This window comes from Hippocampus zosterae, chromosome 11 (assembly GCF_025434085.1).
Source record: "Hippocampus zosterae strain Florida chromosome 11, ASM2543408v3, whole genome shotgun sequence".
In the NCBI taxonomy this organism is placed as follows: Eukaryota; Metazoa; Chordata; class Actinopteri; order Syngnathiformes; family Syngnathidae; genus Hippocampus; species Hippocampus zosterae.
In genome coordinates this window covers 22,010,498-22,023,313 of record NC_067461.1, presented here as the reverse complement: position 1 = coordinate 22,023,313, position 12,816 = coordinate 22,010,498, and the positions used below count along the sequence as shown (strand labels likewise).

Here is a 12,816-nt window from a genome sequence, read left to right as displayed (position 1 = left end):
GAGAAGGCGTTCCACCATGTCCTTTGAGGAGTTCTGTGGAGGGTGCTTTGGGAGTATAGGGTACTGAACCCCCTGATATGGGCTGTTTGGTCCCCATAGCATCAATGTTACAGTTTGGTTTGCATTGCCAGTAGTAAGTCGAATTCGTTTGCAGTGAGGGTTGGACTCCACCAAGACTGATCTCTGTCACAGATTCTGTTTTGTTACTTGGTACATGAAACTGTTTATTTCCCAACAGTATTATAAGACAAACGCTCTTGGCGCTCATCCTTTCATCATGCATTAAATAAGAATGTTGGAAACAGTGGGAGCACTGTTGTCATTTTTGTTCATCTCTTTTTTGGAAAAATAGTTGCTAGAGAGGTCACAAAATATGGCAACAACATATCTAAGTTAGCAACTCCACAGAGAGTTGTAGCTCTTGTACTTGCGTCTGCATGTTTGCACATTAAACAAAAACACAACTTTCAAAATAGAAGCACCATTTATTTTAAGATTTACTTTGAGTTTATGCTCTTTGAGGGTCCGTCAAAAACTGTGGGTGGGCCGTATTTGGTCCTTAGGCCATATTTTGTCCAGTATGTCTAAAGGAAAAGTCAAGCCCAAATTTTCTTTGCAATCACCAAATGAGTTCTATACTCATTCTATACTCAAAATTGTCTGAAGACTGTGTTGTTATCGATATTATGTTTGTGGAATATGAATCAAACAGACTTCTTCCACCTGTTTTATGCATCTCAAGGGGCTGCCATTTTGCCTTGTCCTGCCACTTGTTGTTGACTGAAAATGGAATCAAAATGCTTCATGACTCGGGTAACGGTTCACATGTCTTCAGGGTTAGGTCATGTAACATTTGGTGACCACTGATGCACTGTGGTGTCATCCTCAGTCAATAGCAACTGGCAATACAAGGCAAAATGGCTTTTTGCTAAATTCATATTTCACAAATGTAATATTAATCAGAATATCGTGTATAGACTCGTGTGGCTGCTTACAACATATTGTCATGAAAATGCAGTGGCGGGCAATGCATTTCAACCTTAGGCCTTCAGTGACATCACATACATGAACACAATATAGGCTCGTCAGGCAGCACTTAATTTCAGGAGCATTTAAAACCATCAATTATGCATTCACAATTAAGAGCAGGAAACTAAATTTACAGATATTGTCAAAAATAAAAAGATTTGAAAAAATACTAAATAAAATGCCGCCCAAATTACGCTGTGTGTTCATAAACAAGTTTGTCCAATAAATTGTGCAATGTCGCAGTTTCATGTAAGACAATAACAAAAGAAAAACTATTCTTTGAAAATAAAATTAACAGATCATTTGCATCTTGAGAATAGGCTGTACAACAGCAAATAACTGTAAATGTTGAGCAGCTGAGATTGAACAAATTTTAGTGCACGAAGCTGACTACAATGCGCCTTTATAAATTGCAGGTGAGCTGATTTATTTGATACATTTTTGTATCTTCGTCATTTTATTTCGTTACCATTAATACTAACGAAATAAAATAACAAGAAGAAATGAAAAATAAAATTCATTTACTCACCAATGTAGTGCCTGTTCACTGAGCTGCAGACCTACGCGAGTGTCCCCAAACGTTTTTAAATGCACTGTAACTTGTAAGTACCCAGCCGTGCTCTGATGTTTCCTTGCTGCCTTGGTAAAACAACTTAAATTGGTAAATCCAGTGGAAGGTCCGTCTTGAAAATTGTGTGGAAAGCAGTCCTGCAACCAGATCAATGTCTTCTCCTTTGGCCATTTTGGGTCAAAATGCAGCAACAGCTCCCTCTAGCAGGCGCTAATCCAATCACCAAATGAGCACACCCAGTGTCGACGTAAGCCCTTCCAGCTGGCCCTGGTACGCAGACTCGTGATCTGATTGGCTATTGCAAGCTGACTGTGCCCGTTCATTTACAGCGCACAGGGGCCTGCTCTGTTTAATCTGAAGGCCCAGAGCAAGTTTAATTTACCTGGAAACACAAGCTATCTGAAATATGATTGGTTAGAAACTCTACCATAATAAATAAGTTATTTATCGAGTGTCTTTCAATGTTATTTAAAATAAGCCACTCGACTAAGTGGAAATAATATGACGTAAAGAATACAGAGAATAATTGTTTACATATTTATGAAAATAAATTAATATTACTCTCAGAAAAGTAAATTTATTAAATTTACTTTTCTGAGAATGTTTAGGCCAGCAGAGAAGGCCTTGCTGGCCCTGACGGAACGCCACTGTGAAAATGTTTGACTTGACTTCCTGAACGGAAAGCAATTTAATCAATTCTAACCACTGTGTTTAAATACATTTTGGTTCAGCAGCCCAGTGGTCGACATGCTAGCACGTTCATCTCCCAGTCCGGAGGTCATGGGTTCGATTCTGGGTCCTGGCCTTCATATATAGAGTTTGCATGTTGTCCCCCTGCCTGGGCGGGTTTTCTCCAGGTACTTCTGTTTCCTCCCACAATCCCAAAATGTGCATGGTAGGTTAATGGAGCACTCTATATTATGTGAATGGTTAATTGTCTTCTGCCCTGTGACTGGCTGGCAACCAATTCAGGGTGTACCCCGCCTTCTGCCCGAAGTCTACTGGGAGAAGTTCCAGCACGCCTGCAACCCTCATGAGGATAAGATTAAAAAATGCATGGATGGATACATTTTGGTTACCACAGAATGCCATGTTTAAACTATATTTTTTCATTACATTTTAAATGATTACATTTAAATTACGTTTTAAAAGTCATATTTGTGCTGATTTTAAGTAATTATTTTAAGTCATCCAAATCAGTATACTCTAAAAATTGTGTCTTTGAAATAAAACAAAACAGATGAGAAAACTTAGCAACAACCTGTGCCAGGATTCATTGAGTGTGACTGCACTGACAAAACATTTGCATGCACACAGGTTAGAAAACCCAAAATAAATGTTGGATTTAGAGAAAAACACGCCATTTGTACGACATGAAGGCCTTCAGTGATGAGAGATGAACAAATTGAAACACTGAATGCCTAGCCACTCACTACTTGCACCGGCATCGCTGCGAAGGCACAGCCACCTCCACTGTTGCTCACACCAGCCCCCACTGGTGGCCTTACCCTGCATACAACACAGTTGAACGGGGGACGCTATCGCCAACAGAACGTGATTTTAGACATGTCATCACGGACATGAATAAAACGCAAACACTATAATCAAACAGTTGTGTCCTCGTGTGTGCTACTGATTATGTCTTCATTCTGATTGCAGACTCCTTTCATCCAGCTCAGTATTTTGAGCTCCTTCGATCGACGCCCTTTTCCCCGCATCAAACAGCTCGCAAAGGCCAATTCCAATATGATGAAAAACTGTTGATTTAACAGGTCGCGAGGGGTAGTTTCGCCCATACAGATGAAGTGCCCCGTCTAATGAAGTGGCCAAATCATTCAATCAAGCCTAATTAATGGTCTTGTCTACACTAGAAGAGCGTAAATTTACAGATAAATGATGAGTCTTATGCAGAAAGAAAATTTGCTTCAGGTGCCAGGACTTCATCCTAATTAATTTGGGGGAGTTCCTCTCGGGCGACAAGCATCGAAAACTTTACGCGTCCCGTTTCTTGTTGCATATAAAAGGTATGCTCATAGCACGTTGTTTATAAGGCTGTTAGTTCCTTCTCTCCAAATACATTTACAAATGAAAGGAGGAGTCTCTTAAAAAAACGACAATCGTTTGTAATCCTTTAATGTCTGACACTTTGCTCTGTCAATACACAAAATTGAGCATTTCAGCATCCCGAACCAGGAGATATGGAGGGTGCATTGCTTCGAAATGCGAAATTGGGGGTGTCGTTATTAGAGTTCATTATGGGGAAGTAGACTGTGATGGTGTTCGGACAGACTTGGGGTCGGCATCGGCAGCCCGTGACACCCAACCAGTCCTGTTTTTTTTTTTTTTTTTTTCAAAAGTTGAGTACTTCTCTCAGGTAAAGTGATTTTTTTTTTCAAATCAAAGGAGTGGGAGGGGATGGCGAGTAGGGTGTGGGGGTGTCCGCTTTTGTTCTGCAGAAAAAGGGGGCTTGTTCTTTGCAGATCAGACTGACATTTTAACCGGGAGTACAGCGCCAAGTGAGACGCTTGAGAGCAGTGTGGGATGGGAGCAGACAGTGCGGAGAAGGATCGTCCCATGTGTAGTTCTCCCACAGCCGAGCGGATCAGGGCTCCCGAACCTCTCCGAAACCAGTGACGAGACCGAGCACTCACACCTGGACGTCGGGAAGGACCACGGGGATTGCAGGCGGAGAGGGGGTGGGGGGAGTCTGACATTAGGGATGAATTTCTAAGACTCCCGGTCTTCAAAAAAAAAAAGATAATGAAAATAGATTAACTAAACCATGCAGTGCCCTTTTCAACAATTCAACGCTCAGATCAGCTTCTGCAAGTACACTTAAGAGTTTTACCCTCATTCTATTTCAAACGACCAGTTGAAGTCATTCATCAACTTTAACCGTATGGTGTGCTCAGAGGAGCGACAGCGGACTGTCCCTTTGACATTGATGTGGTCAAAAACAAGTCTGCCGTGTGCCCGTGAGCCTTTACCACGACATCTGACTTTTGGATTTTTATTAAATCATTTGGAGCTTGAATTCCCTCAAGAACGACTGGACTGAAATTGCTGAAAAGTATAATCTTTGAATTTCCTAAGAAGAGCTTTTCGCCATCATCCAACATGCGACCCGCATCGAGATGCAGCTACGTGTGAGTACCTGTTCTTTTTCCAGCTTTTTTTCGCATCCATGTTCCAAATCGCCGACTAAATCTGATTTGTGGTATTTCCTCCCCGCTTTACAGGTTCATACACATGTTCGCATTCTTCTTCTACGCTCAGGTAAGTTGTACGTATATTTATTTTGGCCTATTCAGAATATTCGTTCGGGGACTTAATTTTAGAATAAATCATCTGTGAAGCGCAGCCAACTAGGACTGGGAAATGATGTGAAAAGGCTGATGGCCCCCGCGGCAGATTGGGCGGGCCGCCGGCTCACATAGCGAACCCTGGCACACGTTGACGGGACGTGCTTGTCTCGTGAAAAATGTCGTCGGGTTTTGCTTCCTCTGAGAACAACGTTGCCCTCATTCCACCACAGCAGACTGTGACAGGTGGAGACGAAAAATAGCTGAAGGGGATCAAATAATAGTCATAAAATGTTTGAAATTGTTTTACACAACCGCCTGTGGTTTTCGGGGGGATTATCTGTTGAAGCAGTTTTAACGAAGCAACACCCATGTACAGTAATTAGTTTAAACGAGGGAGAGAAAGAGAAGTACATTTTGTTTGATATAATTACAATTTTCTCCGTCGTATAATATATATATATATATATATATATATATATATATATATATATATATATATATATATATATATATATATATATATATATATATATATATATATATATATTATAGATAGATAGATAGTACATGTACTTATGTACACGTACTGATTGTGATGACATCTAATTTCTGACAGGTAACCAATCAGTCCCCGCCTAATTTCACGCAGCATGTAAGCGCGCAGAGCAAAGTGACAGACCGCGTGAGCCGCAGGTTGATCCGGATCTACCAGCTGTACAGTCGAACCAGTGGAAAGCATGTGCAGGTCCTGCCCAACAAGAAGATCAACGCCATGGCTGAAGACGGAGATCTGCACGGTAAGGTCCACGTATGTCTGTAACGGCATTCCGATCTCCCCGCATTGATGTTGGAGAAATTAAAATTTGATTTGAATTATTTCCAAAGAGACAAATTGAAAAGGTTTATTATTTTTAAAATTAATGATAGCCAATTGAAATGATTGAAAACGTAATACATCGCTTTGCCTTGCTTAAATAGACAATTGTCACATTGAACATTTTGAGTTTGGTTTTGGACACATAATTTAAATGTACACACAGAATATATTGGTGCAAAATTGATTATCATCATCATCATCATCATCATACATACTTTCTCATTTCTTGGCTGTCCGTCTTTTCCATAGCATCAAATTCTTCAGTTCCATTCAGTTTTATTATTCTTTATAAAAGAACAGAACACACACACACACACACGCACACACACACACAGGCAAACACACACACACACTCACACACGCACACAGACAAAAAATTTGCCTAATAAAAAAATCAAATGTTGCACTTACAATTTTAATTTTCGAGTTAGTTTGAATTTATCTCTGAAATCTGCTAGGAAAATACCAGCAAGATACAGCTTTTCTGTAGCTCACAAACATTCTGATATTTATTGAGCTACACTATGTTTTGTTAATTTCACAAATAATTAAACAGCAAGTGACAATTTTAGGCAAAAGTGACAATTTTCAGTCATATTTTGCACCATTTGGACAAGTATGGGTTTCGGAGGACATGAAGCACTTTGACTGTGGCTGGTGCTGGATATTCTCCAGAGATTCTGGAAGTCTGGAAGAGCCATTAAAGTCTTACATGCATCACCCTCCCAAAAATTTCCCAAAAATATTGTGCATTGAAATTGTCGTAAGTGGACCCTCACAGCACTTTGCTGTCGTTTTTGTTGTTTTGGGGTAGCCTCGTTTACTCACAATGAATATGATACAAAATTATCTATCCCTTATTTATTTATTTATTGCAGGGAAGGAGAATTGTGTAGTATGTGGTCTGCACAAATTAATTGGACTAGGGAAATGATAGGAAAAAAGAAATGCATGTGGAGGAGGGGTGGTGGGGATCTTCTTAATAGATTTGTATTCTGCTCAACTGTGCTGTTCAGGTCACGCTCCAGTTGCTCCCCCAGTAACCATCATGGAAAACAAAAACAATAAATAAAACATGGATTTATTCACATGTTATACAGTTACGATGATGCAATTCTTGTTCACATAACATGTGTACAGAGAATTAAAAATGTCAGGCCGACATAACTATTTCTCTGCAAATTCACTCAGCCTCATAAATCTTGGTCTTTTTTTTCCATCTTGCTGCAAAGCAATCCAGAGGTGGGAAAGCACATAATTCCTTAACATTATAGTATTTTTCTGGACAATAGAGATAAATGCGAAGCTTCATGTGAGAGGCCAATGCGGATTTATTTGAAAATAAATTTTTGATGGGGACGATGGGCCTGCCTCCTTAACTTTCAAAGACTCAAAAGACACCTGGTTATATCATTTTGAAAGAATTTCGGGACACATAAATCCATGGGAATCATTCCGCGGGTTTTTGTGTTGTATCTGTGGACAGAGGGGAAAAGAAATAGTTGAAATGCTTTTCTGGATCTGATCTACATGTACACATACATGTCTTTTTCAGTCAATCATGCAAATTCAGAGGAGCTGGATGAAAATAGAGTTGAAAGTGTTGTATATCTTCACTCATTTCTCCCTACATGTGTCAAGAGACCTCTGTTTGCTAATGGCAATGTTTTTATTCTCCGTCAGCCAAGCTAATTGTGGAGACAGACACATTTGGAAGCCGTGTGCGTATCAAGGGAGCCGAGACTGGCTTCTACATTTGCATGACCAAGAGAGGGAAACTCATTGGCAAGGTGAGAAGATGTATTGTTTGTTGCTGGATCTGGGGGATGTGAGCTAAATCAATGGGATTCGTGGACAATAATAAAATGTCCAATTGTAATTGTTTTGTTTTTTACATATTATGTTGATTGGTGCATTGTATCATAAAATTTGAAGGTGCAAGATAATAACAGACATCTGAATATCCAACAGTGAATTAACACATCTAACGGCATTATATTTGGAAAGAGAGGTCATGAGACAATGAAAAACAGTAATCAGATTATATGGATGGAAGTAACATTCTAAGAATAATTTCACCCTTTCATGCATTGGCGCAGATGGTATGGTGGTTGGGGGCAGGGGGGGGGGGGGTCATGTCCCCACCACCCCTGGCCCTCATTGTCAAGGTGACTGAACAATAGTCCCCAAATCCCCCAACTTTTGTCCCATAAGAATGTATGGATATCCACTAAGATATGTGGCCGTACACTTGAGCCTTACAGGACAGCAAGTTTTGAGCGCCAAAGTATTTCTGTTGAAAAATGGCTTTGCTTCAACTTTTAAGCAAAATTCTCTGGCCAGATATGTAGACCGGTGACTTTAAACTAAAACTGAGTCATGCCACTGAATGAAGTACTCCACAAGTGAGTGAGCAACCATTCAAAAAGGAGCATAACACTTAAGTCAATTCCTTACGCATCTTTCTCGCTCACTTTCAAGGCGTGACGATTTTCCCACCTCGGCTTCCAACACACCCACCTGTGTAACTGGTGAATACTCGCGCAGCCACCGAACAGGTGTGGTCCATGGAAATCTAAGGATGCTTGCAAGTCTTGAATTGTGGAGTTTTTCTGAGACGAGTGAACCATTGGGAATCCACAGAATCTTGAAATGTGAAAATGAGTTGCGTATCGAATGCAGAAGTTATTTACAGATCATCCCCAATGACGTGCCCGGCTCATCTCATGGACTACTTTGAGGGAGCATGTATCTTAGAATTCTATATTTAATCAATTCAATAAAAGTAATTTAATCAGTGGGAATGTGTCCAGGCTGAATATATAATTGGAGCTGTTCCATTGCTGAAAAGCAAGTGAGCCTGTTGGACATGCGAGAACGGACAGCACTTTTATGGATTTCACGAATGGCCTATGTAAAATCAAGACAAGTGATTCCAAATCTAACTCCTCATTGCTACCATTAGAATGACTGCAAGTGTGAGCTCCCACCTCCAGAGATCCCTCCAAGCTGCCAGCGCGAGTTAACAGCCGCTTGGTCATGTGGCTGTTACACAACCGAGCACGCACAAGCAGTTCACTGAATTAAAACGTGCAAAATGTATCAGCCTTAAGAGGCACTAGTCCTCAGTAGAGCCACCTGAGCGTGCAAGAGGAAAGTTTCTGGGAGAGTACAGGCGCCCCTGGATTTACATGGGACTCCCTTATCCCTTAAGGGACTTAACTGACGCAAGTCGAAGGGAAAATATGCACAGCCCCAAAAGTGCGCAGCAGTGGGCCTTTACTGACTTAAGCACCCGGGAGAATATACCCCCAAAATAGGTGGATGAACACATCTGCTACTTCTATCAGGGAATAATTAACATCTTACATTACCAACAAATACCAAATTCTTACTTCTGACTATTTGCATAATGCTGCTCGGCATGATGGCAATTCCTGCATCCAATTCCCACTAAGCTCATGTTTTGAGTGCACACGAACGTGCACAAAAACATGTCAAAGTGAATTCTCTCTTTAGTTTTCTTTTTTCCCATGTGCTTCGTGCTACCCACTCTCTTGCTCGCAATCATACTGCTTAACTCACTGTTGCCATGACCGTAGACATAGTAGCCGGCATGAAAATAGATGTAGACGATGTGGCTTGTTGAGCAGGGTACGCGTAGGTAACGCTTGGACTTGGACAAAGAATTAGAGTGGAGTGCACAGTGGCAATCATCTTGAAGCGGGAGTCCCACAATGGTCCCACCTTTTACGCCTCATTGATTTCTACTCAGACCTTGGGCCTGAGGACACCACAAAAAATCATAGCTTGCTGAAAATGTTTTTTTGATCAAAAGTATTAATTTAAATGAAATAGTAATCTGAAAAAAGGGCAGAAGTTAAGTGCATGAGACCCACATGCATCCAATATTATTCACCCTGTCATGCACCCTGTTACCCGATAACATGATAAGCTGTCCGCCATAGTAACTGCTGTCCCTGAAAGGGTTAACTACAATAGATTATCTACTAAAACGTATGAATATATTATGTTCTATATAGTGCATGACATACTATATATACTATATACCTTGCACCCTGCCTTAATATAAATAATGTACAAAACAATATGGCACAGTAGACCATATAATCATTAAAAAACAACAAGTGTCATTGATTGAATCAATTTTCAATTTCAAGTACATGGCACTGAAAGTCAACTTTGTAATTGTAATATTAAATTGCAATTTCGAAGCTTCGTCCCTGCCCCCCCTCCCAGTTCCAGAATCCCATCTGCGCCCCTGCTTTCATGCCCTCCCTTCCCTGCACACACATAAACACACTGCCGTCTCTTCCCGCCCCCCTAGCACCCTGCCTCGTATACCATCTGCCCGTAGCTCAATTACAGCATGTCCCAGCCCCATGAGCGTCCGTGTTATAAAAAAAACAAACAAACAAACAAACAAAAAAAAGATGCAGCAGAAAGAGCATTTTGGATGTCCCTGTTCAGAAGATCTCATCAGACTTTTTTTTGAGCAGAACAGTGAACCACTGTGCTAGCTGTGTCACATGATATGAATAAGTAGTGATACTATTTAATTTTCTCATCTAATTAAGAATGAAAATGCACCCAACGTTCGTCCGTACTGTCATTTATCAGTTGGGAGCTGAAAAGTCAGTAATATATGCTGTACAGGAGGGCAAGATGGCTGTGAGTTAGCATGCGTCACAGAGTGTGCGTGCAAGTGACAGGCAGTTAATATTTTGTTTTGACTCTTATTGTGGGTTTTGCAGAAAAATGGACAAGGCCGGGATTGCATCTTCACTGAGATTGTGTTGGAGAACAACTACACCGCCCTGAGGAATGCCCGGTATGAGGGATGGTATATGGCCTTCACCCGTCGAGGACGTCCACGAAAAGGCTCGCGGACACGGCAGCACCAGCGTGAGGTCCATTTTATGAAGAGACTGCCAAGGGGTCAGCAGCCTGCACATCCCAGCCACCACCGACCATTTGACTTCATTCACTACCCCTTCAACCAAAGGACTAAACGTATGCAGTTCTCATCTGAGCGCTGAGGAACAGTTGAAAAAGGTGGTGAGGCAGAAGAGAAACAAACAGACTGGTAGTTTCATCCGCTGGAGATTCAGCGGACTCTTCTGCGTCTCTTAACTGAGAAATACTCTCAATGTGTCGGTGCTGAATTATTTTTCGGAGAGTCAGACTGTAAATAGACAAAAATAAGAACTCTATTTTTCTACATCTGGATTTTTTTAGATGCGCAGAATTCCTTGACTTATTGTTAGTGGAGCAATATTTTTTTATTTTTTTATGACGGTTTTACTATTGAGGTCTTTTATCTCCTCTTGCCTGCTGCTTCAAGGAAACTTAAACAGATTGATCATTGAATCTCAGTGTTCGACAGAGTCCAATTCATTAATCATTGACAATGTTCATGTGGTAGCAGGGGCAGATCATCTTCTTTCCAGACTACATATCATGAGGGGAATGTGTTTTGATGACACAATTCAAACCTTTTGTAGAATCTGGTGGAACAAAGGCAGCTATATTTGATTATCGCAGGTATTTCTGTGTACTGTGTACAACTGTATAGAGTTGTTACGGTCAAAAGACGTAGAGGTGTAAAGAAACCCTGGACATACTCATGACTCACTTCACACTCTCTTTGTCACCCTTGTATGTCTTGTTTTTATACATATAAAAGATATATTTTATTTGGTATGTAAAATAGTTTTAAGGATGAAATATTTATTTAAATGTGTCATGAAATACTGAAAATAAATTCTTGTTTGGTACGGCTTGGATTTTTATCTGGTTTGTTTGCACCTTCATCCAAATGCAAAGGTTAATATCGCCGATCAAGTTTTTCTATTACAGGTAAACCATCCAAACAAATATTTTAAATTTATTTTTATTTTTTTTTTCAAATAAAGATTCACGCGATCTGTCTTTATAAGTTTAATTAGGGCATTTTTATGCAATTGGCTCCGAACCAATTCATATATATACAGTATATATAAGATTACTACCCTTAGATATGGTGCAACATGAGTATAATAAATGTTTTTCTGAAATAATATACAAATTTCACACCTTTTCCAACTCTGAATTTCAACCAATTTTTTTTGTTTTTTGTTTGTTTGTTAATTACTGTAATAGAGTTTGCATGTTCTCCCTGTGCCTGGTTACTCCAGTTTCCTCCCACATTCCAAAAACATTCAATCAGTCTCACTTTCACAAAAAAGTATTGAAAAAATAAAATAAAATAAAGCAGGTCATATTTAACCTCTGGTGACATGTGACTGCGTCACTGAAATTTGTTACCGCTCAGCAGTCTGCAGTTGCAGCTTGTGATCAGAGTTGTTGCGCTATATCTTTTATCGTTATTGTTATCCTCATTCAGAGTTTATTTTGTACAATTCACCGAAGGGACGGGCGAAGAATGGGAATCTGGAGGACCGAGAGAAGCATTTTAAAATGGTATGCGTGAGCTAGGATCGTTAACAGGCTGCCTAAGTGCGTCGCATGCCTCAGCGTCAGGCTGTTGCTCACCATGGCATGCGTGTGTACGTGTGAATACGTATGTGCATATGTATGCGCGCGTGTGCGGTAATAGGTCGATCGCGTCAGGTTGATTGGTCGAAAAGTAGATCTTCGGTCAAAAAAGTTTAGGCACCCCTGCTCTACATTGTCCCTAGGTGTGATTGTGAGCAAGAATGATTGTTTGTCTGAGTGCTCTGTGATTGGCTGGCAACCAGTTCAGGGTGGCCCCTGCCTACAGTCCCGTAGATGGCTGGGATGGGCCCTTGTGAGGATAAAGCGATCAACTTGCATGATCCTTGCTAACATCTGTATCTGTACCGAAATATGGAATTGTCATGTGTAATAAGTAATGTTGAGATTTTGCAATAGTTTCTTACTTGAACAATCATCAAACTACGTATTAGAATTGACTTCGATTTCAAAACTGATAATCCATCAATCTGTTGTGTGCAAGTAATAATGCTTCCGCGACAAAAATGAGTTTGACA

General features: G+C 40.5%; 1 protein-coding gene across 2 annotated transcripts; it reads left to right on the top strand.

Annotated features, from left to right (window-relative positions):
- Positions 1–3,584: 3,584 nt before the first annotated feature.
- fgf8a (fibroblast growth factor 8a) lies at positions 3,585–11,580 on the top strand. 2 transcript variants are annotated; one of them, XM_052081176.1, is made up of 5 exons: positions 3,585–4,746; positions 4,840–4,876; positions 5,555–5,702; positions 7,466–7,572; positions 10,558–11,580. In XM_052081176.1, the coding sequence occupies exons 1-5, from the start codon at positions 4,718–4,720 to the stop codon at positions 10,840–10,842; spliced, it is 606 nt and encodes a 201-aa protein (XP_051937136.1). In that variant the 5' UTR covers positions 3,585–4,717; the 3' UTR covers positions 10,843–11,580. The 2 variants fall into 2 exon arrangements, with proteins under 2 accessions (XP_051937136.1, XP_051937135.1); XM_052081175.1 differs by having other exon boundaries at positions 3,588–4,746; positions 5,522–5,702.
- The last annotated feature ends 1,236 nt before the right edge of the window (positions 11,581–12,816 follow it).